The sequence below is a fragment of the Lacerta agilis genome, chromosome 13 (genome assembly GCF_009819535.1).
Source record: "Lacerta agilis isolate rLacAgi1 chromosome 13, rLacAgi1.pri, whole genome shotgun sequence".
Classification (NCBI taxonomy): Eukaryota; Metazoa; Chordata; class Lepidosauria; order Squamata; family Lacertidae; genus Lacerta; species Lacerta agilis.
The window spans coordinates 12,361,515-12,382,933 of NC_046324.1; the positions used below are offsets into that span (position 1 = coordinate 12,361,515).

The window sequence follows — 21,419 nt, forward strand, 5'->3', positions numbered from 1 at the left end:
TTAAGCGGCAACCTTATTCGTGAATTAGAACTCCCTAAATGTGTCATAAATTCTAATTTATAAGCTTTTCCTCCACTACTACCAGGTCAAAGAAATGTTTCTTACAGGGCTGTTAAGAGTTCTGAAATTACTAAAGGGAATTAGGGTTCTAATTAGCAAGCCAATAACCTTGACGATGGAGGCTCAACCGTCATAAGAAACGTGAAACTCAGGGCTCATTACCCATGGAATGTGCAGAATCCCTCTTTAGTCATTTCCTTCTGCTTTATGTTGCTGCCAAATACTATCTTGCAGAAACTATATCCTTAATCATTTCTTTCTCACTCTTTCCTCCCCCCCAGAACAGCAACGCAATCATGGTTGATGCAAGTAATGACATCCGAATAATTGGTGCTATAACGGTAGTCATTCTTTTGGGCATTTCTGTGGCCGGTATGGAATGGGAAGCCAAGGTAAAACATTCTCAATATTAAAACTGTTTAGAGAAGGCAAATGCTCAAGCAGATTTTGTGGAAGCCAAGGTGGTTTTGCTGCAGTCTTGTGTCGACGGCCCATTTTTACTAAGGTATAGGTACAAAATGCACAAATACCCTATCCAATATCAAAGATATGTGCACACACACACACACACACACACACACACACACAAACACACACATCCTCTAAATGAGGATTTAGAGAAGCCGTCCCAGTTTCTGATTTGATCCCCAAATGTCCCACTTTTCTTTAGGAAGTTCCTATTTTCATGGGAGAAATGTTGGCAGGAATGGTAGGATGGATGTTGGAGGGTATGGAGTTATTTGACTTCCAAGCCATCTGAAGGCAATCCTGTATAGGAAAGTTGTTTTTTTTAATAATGTTAAATTGTGTTTTTATATATGTTGGAAGCTGCCCAAAGTGGCTGGGGCAACCCAGTAAGATGTATTGTGTATAAATAGTAAAATTATCATTATGGAATGGGACGTCCCTATTTTCATTGGAGAAATGTTGGAGGGTATTCAAATCACAGATTCCCATTTCCTATTACTTGTGCCAGCCTTTGCAGTTACCAACCAGGAAGTCAAAGAGTTGAGTATGGGAGAGACTCTTTGTGCCACGCTGCTGAAAATATTCCTCATCCTTAGTACCTACTGAAATTAATGAGACTTTTAAAAATGTGACTAACTCTTTTGTTAGTATTTCGGCTCCCAATTTTTTTTAAAGCTATACAAACATCATGCCACTCTGCAACTGCATCAAGTTCTGAAATAGCTTATGAAAAGCAAATGTTGAAAGCAAGTCCTCTACCAAAAATAATCTCTTAACTTGGCTTTGCAGGCCCAAGTTATTCTTCTATTTATCCTTCTTGCTGCTATTGTAAATTTCTTCATTGGGACCGTCATTCCAAGCAACAATGAGAAGAAGGCTAGAGGTTTTTTCAATTATCAAGGCAAGTGTTTCTTTTGTTGCAGATAAGCAGAGCTCCTGGAGCAAACAGTACTGAGTACTAACATACAACTATGAGTGACTATATTAGCGGCTTACATAAAGTAATTGAGTGAGCGGTATTCTATATACTGGGTAAAGGTAAAGTCACCTTTAACTGGACTTAACCATCCAGGGGTCTTTTACCTTTACCTTTACCTATATACTGGGCATAAGCTTGCACCCAAGTAGCTGATTTGAAAACCATAACCAACTGTGCTTTTGCATCTTATTTACCTGCCTCTGTGTTCATCAATGACAACCTGGTGCCTAGTGCATTGCATCTAGGCATCTAGGCTTTGTACACTGCACAAAGCCACCACCAGCAAATTTATCCATGTATTTTATTTCATAAAATGGATTGTAAAAAAATATATCTTCAAAGCAGTTTATAAAGAGAATAAAGCAATAAAAATTTCCATGACAATAATAATCAATAATAGCCTCAACGTAACACTTAGAAAAATGTCATATTTTATCTTCTTCTTTGGCGATCACTCATAGTCAAGTTACAGGTAGGTAGCCGTGTTGGTCTGCCATAGTCAAAACAAAATAAAATAAAAATTTCCTTCCAGTAGCACCTTAGAGACCAACTAAGTTTGTTCTTGGTATGAGCTTTCATGTGCATGCACACTTCTTCTGGGCAGGAGTTGATCATGGTGAGGGTTTGCCAAGCGTGCCTTCCTCTTAGCATGTTTCTCCCTTTCGTCCTGAGTTTGAGCGTCTTCACAGCCCATGACACCTTTGGTAAAGGCTGTTCTCCAATTGGAGCACTCACAGGCCAGTGTTTCCCAATTGTTGGTGTTTATGCTACATTTTTCTTTAGATTTGCCTTGAGAAAGTCTTTAAACCTCTTTTGTTGACCACCAGCATTATGCTTTCCATTGTTAAGTTTGGAATATAGTAGACGATAAAAGATGCAGACTAAATGGGGAGTTTCCATTACCTGATGACTGCACAGGAAGTTTTCAGAGTCTTATCCAATCAGGAGGATCTATGTGGCAGGCGGTCTTGGTCATGTTCCTTGTGGACATATGCAAAGCCGTAGCTAGGTGATCTTGCGCCCCTGGCAGAACCATCCAGATTGCACCTCCTAGCCATGGACAAATTAGATCTTCCTCCGAAGTAGACCCGGCAGCCCCAGCCTCCCCAGCAAGTAGACCAAAGAGCACTCGCCCCACCCACCCACCAAGCAATGCGGTAGACCTAGAGGCGCCAATGGGGCCATGGACCTGTAGACTAGGTAGTGCTTCCAGCCCATCCGCCAGGTGGACCGGTGCCTCCCAGCTCTCCAGTGGGTAGACCAGGGGATGACTAAGCAGCCACAAGCTTGGTTTCATTCTGTGGGGCTCCCAGCGGAGGCAGACAGGCAGGCAGAGACAACTGGCGGCCCAGCCCTCAGCCCACCCTCCATATTTATGGACATATTTTAAAGCCAATTTTGCCCCCCCCCTCGCCTGCACCCCTGGCAGGGTCCTTCCTTGGCACCCCCTACCTACGGCCCTGATTGATTCTGGGATGAAATACATCCGCAACTTTCTTGATTCCAAAGAATAAGGGTGGGGGTAAACTGGCACGGGACTCCTTTTAAATCCCAGGAGTGGAATCCGAGCAAGGCAGTCTTGACTCAGGTGTGCTCCCAAAGCCCCGCCCCAGGACACCAGAGCACTGGCTCTGATTGGCTCCCTGGTGGTGGAGACCCCTCTGCCCGCCCATCCCTGTGTTATTGATATTCCAGGTTGACCGGAGCAACTGGCATGCCCTCCCAGTTAGCTCACTCAATAACGGCTGAAAACTGCCGGTCGAGTTTCAGCCCCTGGAGCAGCGGAAATCATGGGCCTAGTCTACAGACGGCCAGTCACGCCTTCAGATTTCCTTAAGCAGCAGAAGTTGGTATAACAGAGGCTCGTATGAATGTTTTAAACAAGCATCTTTATTAAACAAAACAGCAGGACAAAACCTGAGGGAAAAGAACAGACCTTTTCAGAAGCTCACACATCAGCAACTAACTCCAACTGACAGCCCAAGTCACATGTCCAACACTTAAAGTGGAATGGAAGAATTACAACACCCTGCAGCTAGGCCAGAGGTCTCCAAACTACGGTCCGTGGGCCGGATACGGCCCGGGTGACTCAATTATCTAGCCCGCGGCGCCCACCACTGCCGACGCCTGCTCTTACCGGTGCGCTGTGGCGCGGCTGCCCACTTCTGGGTCAGAGGAGCACCGGAAATAGCTTGTGCGCATGCGTCATTTCTGGTGCACATTCGGGTCTGAGGAGGCCCGTACGCATGCACACAAGCTATTTCTGGTGCTCCTCCGACCCGGAAGTGTGCCGGAAATAGCGTGTGCACACGCATATGGGCGCATGCTCCCCTGCCCTCTGGCCTGCTGCGCGATTGGTGCTGGAGGCACCGGCACGAGGCCCGGTAAGTTTGCCGACCCCTGAGCTAGGTGATGCATACTGAAATATGCTAAGCCACACAGAGTGAAGTCTGCTATTCCTCCCCCTATGCCACATACCACCACAAATCGTGGCTTCTCAATGAATCAGGGGAACCTGGACTTCTTATACAACATGGGTGGGGAAATTTTGCCCCCCCCCCCCAATGTTACCAAACTACCATCAGCTTATTGTTTTAGTTCAGCAACATCTGAAGTTAACATTTTAGGGCCTATCTTATATTTTAATTGCTATTTTGTTAATGTTTTTAATATTGTTTTATAGATTCTAAATGCTGCAATGATTTGTTAATCACATGACTTGCCATAATTGTGAGGTTTAGCTTATTTTTTAGTTGCTGTTTTTTTATAGAGTGCAACTGTTTTATTGATACTGTAATTTGTTAATTATTTTATATTATGTATGCTGTATTCATGATGTGCTATTAGGTTTTATTATGCTATGGTTATTTATTGGTTGTAAGCCGCTTTGAGATTCATTTGAATGAAAAGCAGAATAGAAATATAAGAAATCAATCAATCAATTAATCAATCAATCAATCTGGAGGGCCAAAGGTCCCCACTGCCCTATATACAAGATGGACACTGAAAGGGGGTTCTGCAAGATATAAAATATTAGTCCGTGACATGGCCTTGAAACTTCACAATTATTTTTCTCCTTGCCTTTGCAGCCTCCATATTTGCAGAAAACTTCGGACCAGATTTCAGAGGCGACGAAGGGTTTTTCTCTGTGTTTGCCATTTTTTTCCCTGCAGCCACTGGAATTCTTGCTGGAGCCAATATCTCTGGAGACTTGGAGGTAGGCACAAGCCCCTGTTCTGCAAGCTGAGTTGCAACATCTAGAACGTCTAACGTCTAGAACTTCCGCTTGCATGCTTCCTGGCAAAACGGGTACAACACCATTGGAATTTAGGGCTGTTTCCACCCCACTGCTATTTTCAGGATGGATACAGTCACAATAATAATAATACTAATAATAATTTTATTATTTATACCCCGCACATCTGGCTGAATTTCCCCAGCCTCTCTGGGTGGCTCCCAACAGAATATTAAAAATAAAATCAAACATTAAAAACTTCCCTAAACAGGGCTGCCTTCAGATGTCTTCTAAAAGTGAGATAGTTGTTTATTTCCTTGACATCTGATGGGAGGGTGTCCACAGGGTGGTCACCACTACCGAGAAGGGCCTCTGCCTGGTTCCCTGTAACCTCATTTCTCGCAGTGAGGAAACTGCCAGAAGGCCCTCGGAGCTGGACCTCAGTGTCTGGGCTGAATGATGGGGGTGGAGACACTCCTTCAGGTATACTGGGCCAGGCCATTTAGGGCTTTCAAGGTCAGCACCAACACTTTGAATTGTGCTCGGAAACATACCGGAAGCCAATGTAGATCTTTCAGGACCGGTGTAATATGGTCTCGGCAGCCACTCCCAGTAACAGTCTGGATTACTGCTGCATTCTGGATTACTGCCGCATTCTGGATTACTTGTAGTTTCCGGGTCACCTTCAAAGGTAGCCCCATGTAGAGTGCATTGCAGTAGTCCAAGCGTGAGATAACTAAAGCATGCACCACTCTGTTGAGACAGTCTGCAGGCAGGTAGGGTCTCAGCCTGTGTACCAGATGGAGCTGGTAGACAGCTGCCTTGGACACAGAATTGACCTGCACCTCCATGGGCACCTGTGAGTCCAAAATGACTCCCAGGCTGCGCACCTGGTCTTTCAGGGGCACGGTTACCCCACTCAGGACGAGGGAGTCCTCCACACCTGCCCACCCCCTGTACCCCAAAACCAGTACTTCTGTCTTGTCAGGATTCAACTCAATCTGTTAGCCACCATCCATCCTCCAACCGCCTCCAGTCACACACTGGAAAATGCACAATTGGTGTTGATTTGGAGCTCATGTGCAACAAACCCGTTTTCCCCAAAGACGAGACTTTTTGTGATAAGGAAAGTGATGGGAAAATGCCACTGGGAAGTGTAGGATAACACTTCATTGACACAATGTCATCTAACCTCTCCACAAACAAACTAGAATGAGCGCTCAATAAAGAGCAAATGTTGTCTGGCTTTCCCATAAACAATTCAGGGCAGAGGTGCAAAGTGGACACTTTCTGCACATAGAAGGGTGTCTCTGGACCCTCTAAGCTACGCACCCCACTTGTATTGTCTGATGAAACAGCCAGCTACACAGATTTAAGTACATTTGTCTTCCAGAAACGGACTATGAAATTTAAAAGGCCACTTCACTAACTCTAGAAACAGAATATTAATGGACCCATTATCAGGGCACTGCACATCGAAATGAGCTATGTAATTCCTATTACCACAGCTTTGCTAATTCATAAAAACTCTACGTGCGGCAGACTTCAAATTTACAACTGGAGGCCCTAGAGAGAAATGCAGTGTTTCTCTCTCCAAAGTGGCTTGAGTTAGGCTTTGCAGAACTATCAGTCCTTTTATTTCAGGCTTGTCCTTCACACAGCTATGTCTTACATTACTACAAGGTGATTTGCACGAACAGCTAACTAGCTAGCACTGGCCAGGTATCTTATACTGTATAAGTTTTTTTGGTGCAAGCACAGAAACATCTAAGATGCGAGCCATTTCGCCCCCTTTTTTATTTTACTCCTATTTGGTTGTAAATACATTTTCCCTCTCTTTGTGCTTTTGTGTTCTAAGCCTTTAGGGAATGGCATTTGGGCGCCATTCCATTAAATGATGAAAGCGGTCAATTCTTACAGTCACATGTTGACTCCGAAAACTGCAGACCACATTGACAAATACAGGACTTATAACCTTTCAAGTTAAGTCACACGGGTAGCAACATGTGGAGCAAAAATGCGGGTGGAAATCTGAATGTCATTTCCATACGTATCATTCTGCCTTACTGTTTTTAGGCAGTGCCAGGTTTCCATCAGTGTTTAGGTAAGCTAAACATACAAAATATGTTGCCTACATGGTTTGGGAGTGAGTTGGTGGGCTTCCCTTTTTGACCTCCATTCCCCCCAGCCCCAATTTCCATGAAATCCACTCAGTGCAGGGAACATAGGAAGAGCATAAGAAGTTGCCTTTTTTATGAGTCAGGCCACTGGTCCATCTAACTCAGTATTGTCTACAGTGACTGGCAGGTTTTCAGGTAGGAAATCTCGCTTGGGTTTCTTAAAAATGACTGGTCAAAAAGCTTGGGAGCTGAAGCTGCCCTGTCCTAGTACCAGTGCTGTTCCCCTAGGGGTACGCAGGGGTACGCATACCCCTAAACATTTTGTGAATCTTTGTACTTTTGTCCATTTACTGTATTTATTTTTCCCGGTTTGAACTATAAAATGGTGATTTTCTTGAGTGAAAATGAGTGTACCCCTAAACATATTTTTTTAAAGAAAAAAAACCACTGCCTATAATTCATTCATTCATTCATTCATTCATTCAACTTACACATCACCCTATACCCGGATGTATCAGGTTGGTTCACAACAAGACCACAACATATAAAATCAAACCAAAGTAGTAACCCAGTAATGTCTCAATCGCACATCACTAGCATTGCTTAAAAATAGTAAAATAAAGCAGAGCATTGGGAAAGGGAGGAAAAGTTATTTACCGGTACTTACAGCGTCTTCATATTTATGATGGCTTTGGAGTCTAAGACCTACGTGATGGGGCTTGTTGTTGTTTAGGGCTTGTTGTTGTTGTTGCTTCCCCTTTTTCCCCTTTCAGTGGCTTTTTTCGGCCCGGATGTACTACGCATGCCCGGAAATTCCGGGCATGCGCAGTGCATCTGACGTGCATCGTGCCCCGCCCCCAGGGGGGTGCCTCCGCACTGCCGCCCTGGGCAGCGAAGAGGCTTCCTCCGCCACTGACTGAACCATTGCACCACTGGAAACCTGGGACCTTCTGCATGCAAAGCAGATGTTCTACAGCTGAGCTACTGCCCTTCCCCTAATTATGCCCAACGATGCCCATTAAACAGCACATTAACCATATCCATATAAAAACATCCCTGCACAGAACCTCCAAATTGCCTACACAGTTTTAGACTTATTGTCACATTATCCCAAGGACAAGAAACTATTAAAAAAAAAAAGTACATGCAGAGGATGTGTAACCCTGTGTGTGTGTGTGTGTGTGTGTGTGTGTGTGTGTGTTTAATGACTATTCATTGCAGTGTTTTTATTGTAATATTCTAGGATCCACAAGCTGCTATACCCAAAGGAACAATGCTGGCCATTCTGGTTACAACTATTGCTTATGTAGGTGTAGCAATCTGTGCAGGTAAATAAGAAGCATGTGTTTGCATTCTGATCCAGAGTAATTAATATTCTTAGGTATGTTTAAAGTCTTGTGCTCAGATCATCACTTACCCTCATTATTTGTTTATCTTATGGATTTTCTATATAGTAAAACAGATGTCTATTAGTAAGTAAAAACACAAACTTGGAAACAACATTCCTCATTTCACTGCATAGAATTGGATCAGCTGTGGATTCACAAATAGCTAAAGAGGCTCCTTTTCTAGAAGTTGAACTATTCCACCGTGTTGAATTTGTGACCACATCATATGGAGAGCTTCCACCAGTGCTTGGCTTATGGAAAACTACAAGCGCCATCAGAACGAGTTAGGAAAAATACTGTCAAAGAACAATTCTCCTTCATCTTGCCTCTTCCTGCTTGCATCACTGTCATTAGGGCAATCAGATGTGTTGATAAGACAAGAGAAACCAGTTCTGGTTTTCTCAAGGACTAGCTGATTGCCATCTTTGAAAGGAGTGAAGATAATTTTCCACAAGGCCGGATCAGCTGGCTACTTGCACGGCCAGGAGAGACTGAGAGCAGCTGTGCTTGAATCCAGACTTAGGATGAAAGCCTTCCAACTTACAAGTCTTCCCTGTTAATGCTGGTGGTTTGAGCTAGAGCCTGTAGAGTAGCTAGCAGGAGTCCCTGCTCTGTTGACCAGACATAAGTAAGAAGAGCACTGCTGGATCAGATCGAAGGCCCATCTAATCCAGCACCCTGTTCTCACAGTGGCCAGCCAGATGCCAGTGGGAATCTTGCAAGCAGAACCTGAGTGCAGTAACGCTCTCCACCCTTCCCTGCAGTTTCCAGCAAGTGGTATTCAGATGCATACTGCCTCTGACAGTGGAACTCGAACATAGCAATCATGGCTAGCAGCCACTGATAGCCATCTCCTCCATGAATTTGACTACCGGCAATCATCTTTTAAAGCCATCCAAGCAGGACATGGGGGTGACAGCCAAGGTCAGAAGGCCAGGCTCCTGGAATCTACCTGACCCAGCCAATCCAGAGTCTTTACCCTGCCTGCCGATTGGAAGGTGAGATGTTTTTCCATGCCTGAAGAGGGCTCTCAGAACTGAGCTCACATTGGCTGCATGAGCCATTCATTGGCTGCTGACCACAATGACTATGCTCCACTGTGTGAGACAGTCTTCTGAATACCAGTTGCTGGAAACCACAGGAGGGAAGAGTGCTGTTGCACCCAGATCCTGCTTGTGGGCTTCCCATGGGCATCTCGTCGGCCACTGTGAGAATAGGACGATGCCCTGGCCTGATCCAGCAGGGAACTTCTGATGCTGTTATGTTCTCATTAGGTTGTGTCTCTGGTACCTGGAGCCCATGATAGTTGCTTTATGCAATTAGTGGCATGAAGGCAAGCTATCTGCACTATTTTTAAAGTATAGCAGAACATGCTACATGAAATAACTTTCTAGCATTCTCACAGTCTTCTGTCTCATAAATCTACGATCCCCACTACCTTTCAGATTCTGCAAATGCCCCTTAAGGTTCAGTAAACCCATCCGGGTCAGGCACTGGGCATTTCCAAATTCCACATGTCCTAGTTTGTTGAATGTACACTAGCCTCGAGCACAAAACGTAGAGCAGTAATAACACCGCTTTAATGAATAGTGGCATTATTCGCAGTGATCAGGAAGAAACAGCGCCTTACCGCCCCAAGATGATAGAGGTGGGAAAGCATTAAGCAATTGAAGATTTATGCGGCATGGTGAAAGTATTCTCCCCCTGTCACAAGGAAGGGAAATAATAATATGCTGTTGTTTCCACAGCTGCTTGTGTCGTACGTGATGCTACAGGGAACGTCAATGATACAGTTGTATCCGGAATGAATTGCAATGGATCATCTGCTTGTGCCCTAGGCTATGATTTCTCCAGCTGTAAAACCCAGACATGTGATTATGGGCTGATGAATAATTTCCAGGTTCAAAAGAGCTCTAATTATGCAATTGGGATAATCATATGTGTGTTGTACAACTGAGTAAGCTGCATACTGTATAGTGTACCAGTATATAACAACACAAATGAACACAAGCGTAACCACGCAGCAGAGTGTATTGTGTGGTTTTTCAATATCTCTGTTAACACCCCAGCTACGATACATGACCTGAAATGAGAGCCAATCCATTCTGCTGTTGATGCGGCAATTAACATACCTGGACAATGTTTTACCTACCACTTTACCTAAAAGGTCAGGAAGCAGAACTGTGGCATATGATAGCCAGGGTGGCATAAATCCCCTCTTAAGCCATGGGGCGACCTTGGGCCAGTCATTATCTCTCAGCTTAACTTACCTCACAGAGTTGTTGGGAAAGTAAAATGGAGAGAGGACAGAACCACATGTGCCACCTTGACCTCCTTGGAGCGAAGGTGGGATAGAAATTTACAGCTAGCCATGGTATAAAATCATAGGTAAAGGTAAAGAGACCCCTGACCATTAGGTCCAGTTGAGTCCGACTCTGGGGTTGCGGCACTCATCTCGCATTACTGGCCAAGGGAGCTGGCATACAGCTTCTGGGTCATGTGGCCAGCATGACTAAGCCGCTTCTGGCAAACCAGAGCAGTGCACGGAAACGCCATTTACCTTCCCGCTGGAGTGGTACCTATTTACCTACTTGCACTTTGACGTGCTTTCAAGCTGCTAGGTGGGCAGGAGCTGGGACCAAGCAACGGGATTTGAACCGCCAACCTTCTGATCAGCAAGCCCTAGGCTCTGTGGTTTAACCCACAGCGCCACCTGCGCTGTGGGTTATCATAGAATCATATAATTGCAGAGTTGATGAAAACAGCAGAATAGATAATAAAAGCCTAGGTAGACAGATAGTCTGACCTGGCATAAGACAGCTGCCTAGATTCCTTAGCAACATTCAATATTGGATGGTTTGTAAAGGCTCTAATGATTATGGCCCAGAATGTTTCTAACTTGAACCAGAAAGGCTCACCCTCTGGACTACAAGTGAACTAGCAGAATGTAGTGCAAAACCCAAACATGTGATTATGGGTTGGTGAATAATTTCAAGGTTCAAAAGAGTTGCAGTTATGCACCATCTAGAAAGAGTTTCACAACATGGTATCATGCATCTTCACTAAGAAGTAAACCTCACTCTTTCCAAATGGGGATCAGTTGCTTATAAGTGTGTTTAAGATTGCAGACTTACTGCATGGCTTCAGAAGGTTGTTGTACTATCAGTAGGTGATGGCAGGGTGGGGTGAAGGCACTTACCTGACTTCCTGGCAGGGGAGTTGCTATTCCTTGTTGGGAAGGGGAAGGGGAGGGTTGGGGAGGGGAGGGCATTGTGGTGCAAATGCACAGGCAGAAGCACCAGATTGGCACCACTGGTGAGTTTGCACCACATCGCCCTCCTCACTGTAAGCAGCAGCAAATCAGATGAGCACCTTTGCCCCACCACAGATTGTATTAGATATGCACCCAAAGGAGTTCCAATTTGTACACAATCTCATGCACCCCACAGCTTCCCAACTCACTGCAATTGTGTGTTAGGGGTGTTTAATGGTGCTTGTGCAAAAGGATGCCTGGGCTGCCATACTTCAAAAAGTAACAGGACACCCCAAAGGTTGCTGAACTTTTTTTTAGGAAGACCCCAAAATTGTTGCCCTTTTTTCGGAAAACGCCATAAAAACCCAATTTTTCGACTGACTTTCCTAAGACCTGCCACCTCATCTGAATTGGATGGGGAAAGGCAAGGCTCCTCACAAGTTCAGGTTCCGAATAGAAGCAAAGCAGAGCAATGGACCTACTTGTGTACTGCTAAATTGCATTCTAAATGATACAGAACATAAAGGCAAGCCACTCCATGAACAATGTGTGAGCCTGGAAGCTCATTCTTTTAAACAATTTAAAATATATGTACTAGAAACACACACTTAGAAATTCTTTACACCTCCATCAAATATTGGTATAACCAAAGTTAAATTATCTATGTGCCGTTTTGGTGCTCCAGTTAGTAGCGTGGCAATGACAACCTGAAGAGCTCTGTGCCTTAAACAGGTAAAGAACTGCTTCTGAAAAGTTGCTGACAAATACTGTCCATTAATCTATTGGCACATGCCATATTTCAATATCTGAAGAATAAAGTCTGGGTTTGATATTATTACAAGAAGGCTTCTATCTAGAGGACATGGAGATCACTCAACTCTTTAAAATGTAGCAAACTTGTTCCTTGGAACATCTTGTTCTTAATATGATGCTGTTTCTGAATGGCACCATTTGCAAAAGAGATAAAAAATACTGCCTTTGGCTTCAGTGAGAGCTGGGCAGTCCTGAATTACAGAACAGTCTTCTCCATTAACAGGAAAATGGTTTTCTTGACAACAACAGTTAATTTGCTGTGCTGGGTACAGACTCATTGAGTTTTTAATGGGTGATTTAAAAGATAATAGAGAAGAGGTTGGAAATGGTAGTACTACCTTATATTACCATCAATGCGGCAACAGGAAACATTGGGATGTTGTGTTTGAACCCTTGCTTACATGAGCTTCATGGCTTTCATGTGTGTGTGTTTCCCCCCCAAAAGGTCATGAGCATGGTTTCAGGGTTTGGTCCTTTAATCACTGCCGGAATATTTTCTGCAACACTTTCATCAGCGCTCACTTCGCTCGTTAGCGCACCCAAGGTTTTCCAGGTAAGGCCAAAAGCGCCAATCTCTCTTGTTCTTTGTTTTCGTGTAATCAGTCGGTCCATATGCATGAGAATGCCTTGCGCTACTTTTTATTTTTAAAGCTGCCTCCCCGTATCTTTGGCTGCCAGAACACTGAACCAGCTGGGTCTGATACACAGAGTTAGGGCAATGAATGGCACTGAGGAAGCAAAGTTGGTTGTGGGCTGAACAACTTGAACAGATGCTGCACCTATTCAATTGCCATCCAGATCCAGGTTTACAATAAGGCACTCTTGGAAAAGATGTAGGCTTCCCACCCCACTGTGATGAAATTGAGGGACAATTCTTACATCACCAGAACTGTGTGTTGTTTTTTTTACCATTTCTACATAGTTGCATCCCATACCATGGTAATTTCTGAAACCAATTATGCTGGCTCCCAGGAAAGGGCAGTTCTGGAGTTAATGTGCCATTTTTCTCTCCCACCCATCCGTGTGTTTTACATTTCACATTTGAAATAACTTTTTTGTTGCATTCAACAGACCCCCACACACCCAACCCTACCTTTCTGAACTCAGTTCTGCTCTTTTGACAGGCTCTCTGCAAGGATAACATCTACCGAGCACTCCACTTCTTTGCCAAAGGATATGGCAAAAACAACGAGCCAATTAGAGGATACGTTCTGACATTCATCATTGCCATGGCCTTTATTCTGATAGGTGCGTATATCACAAATAGCATTTTTTCACCAATAGCTTCACACACACACACCCCTTATCAACCCTAAACCTCCTTTGGAACTATTCCTTGTATTTCAGAAAATGCTATTTCATATATATACATACACACTGTATTCTTTATTGAGTTTTTAGTTTAATTAATTGTACAGATATTCCATTCTTTCTTCAAGACAGATTAAATTACACACAAAAATAACCAAAATAATTCGACATCTAATAATACTGTCACATTAATTCTTCATTCTTAAGTCTTAAAGTCTTAAATTCTTTTAATATGACTTCCCTCCACCTCATTGCAGCTCCTTACTTCTTCATTATATTTATGACTATGTGCTTATTTTCCTTTAAATCACTTATCTTACATAGCATGCATTATCTATCAGTTATCTTTATTTGCAAATTTTACCGGGTAATCGGAACGCATTGAAGTTTTTGTTTGGGAACAATGTTTTTCCAAATACCTTCTGTAACAATCCCACTCCTTTTTAAATTTTTGGTTTGATTGATTCCTGATTACCTCTGTCATTTTTGCTAGTTCCAAGTATTCACATAGTTTAATTTGCCATTCTTCCTTCGTAGGGGTTTTCTCCCCCTTCCAATTTTTAGCAATCAGCGTACTTGCTGCTGCTGTTGCACATGAGAAAACCCTCCTCTTATCATTTGGAATGTCAATTGTCAAAATCCCTAGAAGAAAGGCTTTGTTCCCCCCCACAAATGTTGGTTTAAACATTTTTTAAAAAAATACCCCCCCCCCAAAAAAAAAAAATTTCCACAACCCCACCACTAGAAAATGCTATTTCAACTGTTAGGCTAAACAAACAAACAAACAGAATCACCACCATATTGCAAGAAAAAGGCATATGTAAAAATAGGAAGGGCATACATTTTTTCGTTGACATTGATTGCTAACACATCTTCTGCTCAGAGCTTTAATCAAAGTCAGGAGAGCTGCTTGAGATTCGCCTGCTAAAGTCCTCTCTGAAGCCATGTTCACAACATACATTTAACGCCACATGCACCCACCTGACCACTTCAATCAGTGGAATTGTCACTTCTACAGGTGCCACACCTGTTCCACACTTTTAAGAACTAGGTCATATCCTCCATCACCACTTTCTGACAAGCAAGTCCAGGTGCATGTTCCCCAGCTCTGTCCTTGGTTATCACCTACTGGTGATGTACCGGAGTTGCTTCAGGCAGCACAAAAGAATCTTCTGCTGGTCGGTGAGCAGATATATCCAGTGCGTTTTTTCTGGGGGAACGCAAGGGGACACATACCCCTAAACATTTTGTGAATCTTTGTACTTTTGTCCATTTACTGTAGTTATTTTCCCCGATTTGAAATACAAAATGGTGATTTTCTTGAGTCAAAATGAGAGTACCCCTAAACATTTTTTTGGGAAGGGGTGAGCACTGGATTTATCCTAATGGAGAGACCAGTGAACATAATTGGGCTAGGGAAATGAGGCCACAGGGACTCCATTGGAAATATACCGAAAAGTCGCAGATTCATCTCATTTTAGATAAATAAGCCTTGCATAATAGAACTTTAAAGGCCTGGGGTGCCTAACGCAAATAGGAATTCAGACAGCGGCAAAATCCCCATTACAGTATTTAACAGGAATAGCAAGCAAGCAGTCAGCTGAATAGAGTGAAACAAGAGAACCCAAGGAAGTTTTTTTGTTCTCTTAAAGGTTTTGTTTGATGTCAAAGCCGCTCAGTATCTGCAGTTACCTCAAGGAGCATGCATATGTCTGGCTCAGTACCTTAAGAAACCAAGCGATTGCCCTTCAAGGCACTTTCCCCAATGCAGCATAAGTCTCGTTTTTGAAAAAACCTGTCTACATAAATCAAAGGCCTACTGTTCCAAACCATTAGCACAGCGAATTCAACTTGCTTCACAGTACTGATTCCTGGGAGATTTCAGCTCATTTGATCATAACCGATTCCAGCTTGTAATGTTTCATTTTGTACCTGGTTGCCTATTTTGAATACATGACGCTTTGTCACTGCACAAAAGAGGCTTTTTGATCTAGGTGCACACCATGTCGACTCTCTTCTAAGGAGAATCCTAACAAAACAAAAAAGGCCTTGACAATCCTTATGTATTTAAGAAATGCATCCATATACCCTCCATCATTTCTACGATGAAAATAGGGACGTCCCATTCCATAATGATGATTTTACTATTTATACCCCCACACATCTTACTGGGTTGTCCCAGCCACTCTGGGCAGCTTCCAACTTACATAAAAACGTAATAAAACATTAAACATTTTTTTAAAAAAACTTTGCTATACAGTCGTACCTTGGTTCTCAAACGGAATCCGTTCCGGAAATCCGTTCGACTTCCAAAAACGTTCGAAAACCAAAGCGCGGCTTCCAATTGGCTGCAGGAGCTTTCTGCACTCAACCGGAAGCCGAGGTAGTTGCGTCGGGCGTTCGGCTTCCAGAAAACGTCCGCAAACCGGAACACTCACTTCCAGGTTTGCGGCGTTCGGGAGCTAAAACGTTCGACTCACAAGGCGTTTGAGAACCAAGGTACGACTGTACAAGATTGCCTTCAGATAGCTCAGGAGTCAGACAACTCCATACCCTCCAACATTTCTCCAATGAAAATAGGGACATCCTAAGGAAAAGTGGAACATTTTGGGATCAAATCAGAAACCGGGATGGCTTTTCCAAAATCATGGACGTTCCTGGAAAATAGGGGCATTTGGAGGGACTGGCATTGGAAGTAAAACTAACTCTGGTACAAAATACAAAATACTTCTACCCCAGATTCAGAGTTTAATCATGATTCATTCATATTCCACCTTAATTTTTTTTTAAATTCCCCAAAATAAAAAGAAATGCAAAATACACAATTTTGTGTGTGTGTGTGTGTGTGCGCGCGCGCAGTATGTACGCATTTACTGCTGTTAAATTTATTCATCAAATATTATTGCTGTTAAATTCATCAAATATTATAACAATAGTTTCTAAATTGGTATGTAGTTCCTTTGCGTGCTGCTGTGAAGCAACCCTCCTGAACATTTCTCAAGGGATGTGCAGGAAAGTGTGTGTGTGTGTGTGTGTGTGTGTGTAAGAAGACATTGAAGACACACCAGACATTACACTAATGCACTTGGTTTATTCAGTTCTGTAGCCTTGCTCAACCAAATGTATTCCAAATATTATTGGACCACTGCTTCCACTATCCCTTACCCTTGGCCATGCTGCCTGGTAGTCCAAAATTTCTGAAGGCCACCAGTTAGGGAAAGCTGCAATGATGCAGGGGAGCAAATTCTCAGCAAACAACCATTCCCATAATGGTTTGGGTGAAGTCATGACAGTTAATATGGTCTATGGTAGATACACCTTTAATCTAATAAAAGAAAGTAATTTCCACAGCCAAGATACCTAGTGTACTGGAGTTTTTCCAAAGACAAAAAAGCAGATAATGAATGGAATACTCCATTCTTTACACACCTTATCCCAAGAATGGGAAAACTGTGGCCCTTTAGATGCTGTTGGGCTCCAGCTCCCAGCAGCTCCAGTTAGCAGACCCCAATATCTATTTTTTATATATATAATCCTTTTATTTGATTTTCAAAAAGAGAGAAAGAAAGAAAAGAAAATAAGAAAATAGACATACATAAAAAAACCAGTACAAAATCCAAATATCGAGATTGCTCTTAATCTCCTGACTTCCCCCCATCCCATCCATGGGTACTTTTGATTCTATTTTCAACTGCATATCAATACTTCTCCAATTTTTCATCTTCCTAAGTTATCTATACATTCTGTTACATTACAAGTGCATTTTAAATCCTGTTAATGTTTTGACCTCTTTACAATGATATTGTATATACCAGTACATTATAAACATTTCCCATTCTTTTTTTAAATTTCTTGTCTTCTTGATTCCTGAGCTCCCAGTTAATTTTGCCATTTCGGCATAGTCTGTCAACTTGATATACCCCAATATCTAAAACTGACTCTCTTCAGATACCTGCACAGCTAACATCTATTTTGTGATTCCCCACCCCACCCCTACAGCTGAGTTGAACACCATCGCTCCCATCATCTCCAACTTCTTCCTGGCTTCGTATGCGCTTATCAATTTCTCTTGTTTCCATGCATCGTATGCAAAATCTCCAGGTTAGTGTTTCATTGTCTATTTTCAGCTCTATCTATCATGTATGTCGTATTTCAAACCATTTGTGCTGTTAGGAGAAACTGGTGCTGACACTAACATTATGATGGCAACTTATTGCCCGTATTGCACACTCTAGCCAATCTCCAAAATAATGTATGGAAGTCCCCAGTGTAGGTAAGCAACTTGGATTTGCGGGAAGACAGCCCAGAAAATCACTGTTGTGTTTATTTTTATTTGTGTATAAATTGCAACAATCACTTTCCTTCTTAAAAACCAGCTTTGCCCTACTTCTGGCAGATTTGTATTGCATTTGCTGAAGACAAAATATTTCACTACTTTAGAAGAAAAACATTCCACAATTTTATAGCCTAACCTGATATATTGTGAGATAAGCTTTAGTGGACAACTATTCAATTTATTTAGATTGATAGAATTGACTAAGAAGAGAAAGAAAGGGAATACCGAGGTTGAACAACTTGTGATCTACCAAGTGAAACACAGCCACACCAGCTCAAATCCCCCTCAGTTTATTATTTAACCGTGCTTCTTTGTCAAAGGTGCTCAAAGTGCTAAACAAAATATCTTAAAAGAAAAGAAATTAAAGTTTTGCATTCAAGACGTTACCCCACCAAATCCAGTCGAATGCAGTCAACAAAAATTAGTTTATTAAACACTAGGAAGATTATTCTACAAGCTGATGAACTGCATCGGATGGTAGGCAACAACTTATAAAAACTTTTTTTACATGGTTTTCGGTACATCTCTAGAGGCCTGGAAAAGGCTGGGGGTGGGGAACAGAAAAATGGGGGGAACAGGACCCAGATTTTTCCAATTTTTTCCAAAGCCGTCCCCCCGAAAAATTGGGGGGGGGGTTGTAGAATATTCAAACTATATCAAACTGTTTTTTAAAAAAAGTCTGGGGGGAACGTCTTTTGGGGAAACGGGGGGAAACCTGTTCCCCCCCCCAATTTTTCTAGGTTTTTTCCCAGACCTTCCCATCTCTAATTATATCCACATATGCCAAAACAAAAGGTCCTCTTAATTTTTGTGAATTGAGACTTGAAAGCTGAAGAAAGAAAATGGGAAAATGGGAGAAAAGGCTAGTATTCTCTCTCTCTTTGAAGTCTAAATTCTAGTCTAGTAAAGATTGGAGGAGGTGTGGAATGTCACAGCCCACTGCAAATCAAAGAAAGGTGGAGGAAATTATCCAATCCACAGGTGCAAGAAAAAGATTGAACTTTTAAGTTCAGTACATTTGTTTTAAGTTTAATACATTATTACTTTATTTATTTAGCAAGATTTATATGCCACTTAATTGGAAAAAAACACCAAGTGGTTTACCTAAAATGGTATAAAATAGTCATTAAAAACAGCAATAAGAGCAGACATCAAAAAGCTGTTGACATAAGAAAATTAACAAAATATAGATGGAATCTATTTGGTTTGGCAAGATATACATACTGCTTAATAATAATTTTTAAAAACCTCTATCATCCATTAGTTGATTTAAATTTTTTTTTAACTAGGTGCATCCATAGATTTTTTAGTTGAGGAAATATCCATTTTAAAAAATCAGTTAAATGTATGGACTTTGCTTATTGCCAAACCTCAATATTGGTGCCTTTTTGACATAACATAATGCTATTCAATAACACCAATTTAATAAATGGCAGGTACATATCACTCAGATTTTCTTTTTCATTGGCTGTTATAATAGTGCTCCACCACAAAGGAAATAAATAAAGTGTGCCCTTTACCTGCATCCTCTCCTTGTCAATTGAGCGAAAGCCAGAGCTTACAACTCTACTTCCCTTTTAGTCATAGACAAGCTGCAAATCACTTGTTATACCACATGGAGACATTTATTTCAGCTGCAGAGAAACAAGCTCTCATCTTTCCAGCATGGGTGAAACCACAGTGATGGCATAAATATATATCTTAACTCTGTTCCCATCAGTGCTCATGCTGCTGCCTGATCAGAGTGCAGGTTTCAAAAGACAGACTTCCCTTAATTATCTGCAGAGCGAAACAATTGCAGATTAGGTCCAGCCCGGCAAGAACCCCAGGACCAATTACTGTATATCCTCTGAATGATATGGGTTAGGGTACAGTGGTACCTTGGTACTTGAATGGCTTGGCTCCCAAACACCGCAAACCCGGAAGTGAGTGTTCCGGTTTGCAAATGTTTTTCGGAAGCCAAACATTTGATGCAGCTTCCGATTGAGTGCAGGAAACTCCTGCAGCCAATCAGAAACTGTGCCTTGGTTTTCGAACAGTTTCGGGATTTAAGCAGACTCCCAGAACAGATTAAGTAATTACAAAACCATGCACATATAGTTTGACACCAATTTTTTTTTTAAGTATACAGTCGTAACTTGGTTCTCGAACGGCTTGGTTGTTCTGGTTTGTTTTTTGAAAGCCGGACATCCGGCGTGGCTTCTGCAGCTTCCAGTTGAGTGCACGAAGCTCCTGCAGCCAATCGGAAGCCACACCTTGATTTTCAAATGGATTCAAGAGTCAAACGGACTCCCAGAACAGATTAAGTTTGAGAACCAAGGCACCACTGTTCTAGAGTGGATATCTCTAGAAACAACCTCAAAGTCCCTTTCCTCCTACAGCTGCACATGTGTTCAGCTAACACAGGGGTAGGCAACCTAGGGCCCATGGGCCACAAGCAGCCCATGGGGGTCGTTTAACTGGCCCATGAGCTGCCCCTGAACCAAGCCACCTGCTCGGCGAGTCCCCACGCGCTGCGCTAAACTGGCGCGCCACAGGGACTTGCTTCCACGGTGCCGGAAATCGCGTCTGCGCAGATGGAGATTCCGGAAATCGCGGGTGCGCGCACTCACACACACGCACAATCCAGCCCATGGAGTGATCTTCACTGGAATGAACCGGCCCAGTTCTTTCCATTGACAAGTGCAACAAACAAGACTTGCACTCTTGCTATTTCACAGGCTACAATAGCAACTTGGGGAGTTAGGGCATGTCCTCATGCAAACACAGTACATAAATTTAATAAACAAACGAGGCCATTGATCTTGTAGGTATAGTTTTCATCTTCTTGGCCTTTCTTAATATTGACTTGGCCCATTTGTGATTTCTGCAGGTTGGAGACCTGCTTTCAGGTATTACAACATGTGGGTGTCCCTTTTCGGAGCAATTCTGTGTTGTGGAGTCATGTTCGTCATCAACTGGTGGGCAGCTGTCATCACGTACGCTGTCGAGCTCTTTCTTTATATTTACGTGACGTACAAGAAGCCAGGTAAGGCGGGGCAGAAAAATAAGACTGGTGGATCTGGTGTGTAAAACTCAAGGATGATAGAGTCTTGTGTCAAAATGAGATCCCCATAATTAGAGAATCTTGTTTACTGTTGAAATGGCTACTGTTTTTGCTGTTAAAAATGGACTCTCTACTCCCTTCTATGAGACTGAGGCAGGTCCATGTTTAAATATATGACCTTGTTGCCATAATTTCAAGATAATTATAAGCAGATATATACTTAAGAATATAAAAGGATGATGCAGCTTTAAATTTCCCCCTAATCTATCCTCTGCCTCCATTCTCCTGCTCTTCCTTACGTGCGTTTAAGCCAGCTCCAGTAGAAGCACACACACACACACAAACATGTATTCCTAAAAACACTTGGTAATATTATTCAGCCCTATCTCAGATTCCTAATCCTATCTGCC

The 21,419-nt window shown here is 42.6% G+C and overlaps 1 protein-coding gene across 4 annotated transcripts in view; it reads left to right on the forward strand.

The window, feature by feature from the left end:
- The window catches only part of SLC12A1 (solute carrier family 12 member 1), a 65,541-nt gene that overhangs the window by 19,919 nt on the left and 24,203 nt on the right, over positions 1-21,419 (forward strand). For all 4 annotated transcript variants that reach the window (XM_033167107.1, XM_033167103.1, XM_033167105.1 and 1 more), the window contains 9 exons: positions 342-452; positions 1,318-1,429; positions 4,597-4,724; positions 8,106-8,190; positions 9,999-10,150; positions 12,762-12,869; positions 13,441-13,564; positions 17,627-17,728; positions 20,836-20,991. In XM_033167107.1, coding sequence (XP_033022998.1) covers positions 342-452; positions 1,318-1,429; positions 4,597-4,724; positions 8,106-8,190; positions 9,999-10,150; positions 12,762-12,869; positions 13,441-13,564; positions 17,627-17,728; positions 20,836-20,991 — 1,078 coding nt within the window. The remainder of the gene's footprint in view (positions 1-341; positions 453-1,317; positions 1,430-4,596; positions 4,725-8,105; positions 8,191-9,998; positions 10,151-12,761; positions 12,870-13,440; positions 13,565-17,626; positions 17,729-20,835; positions 20,992-21,419) is intronic.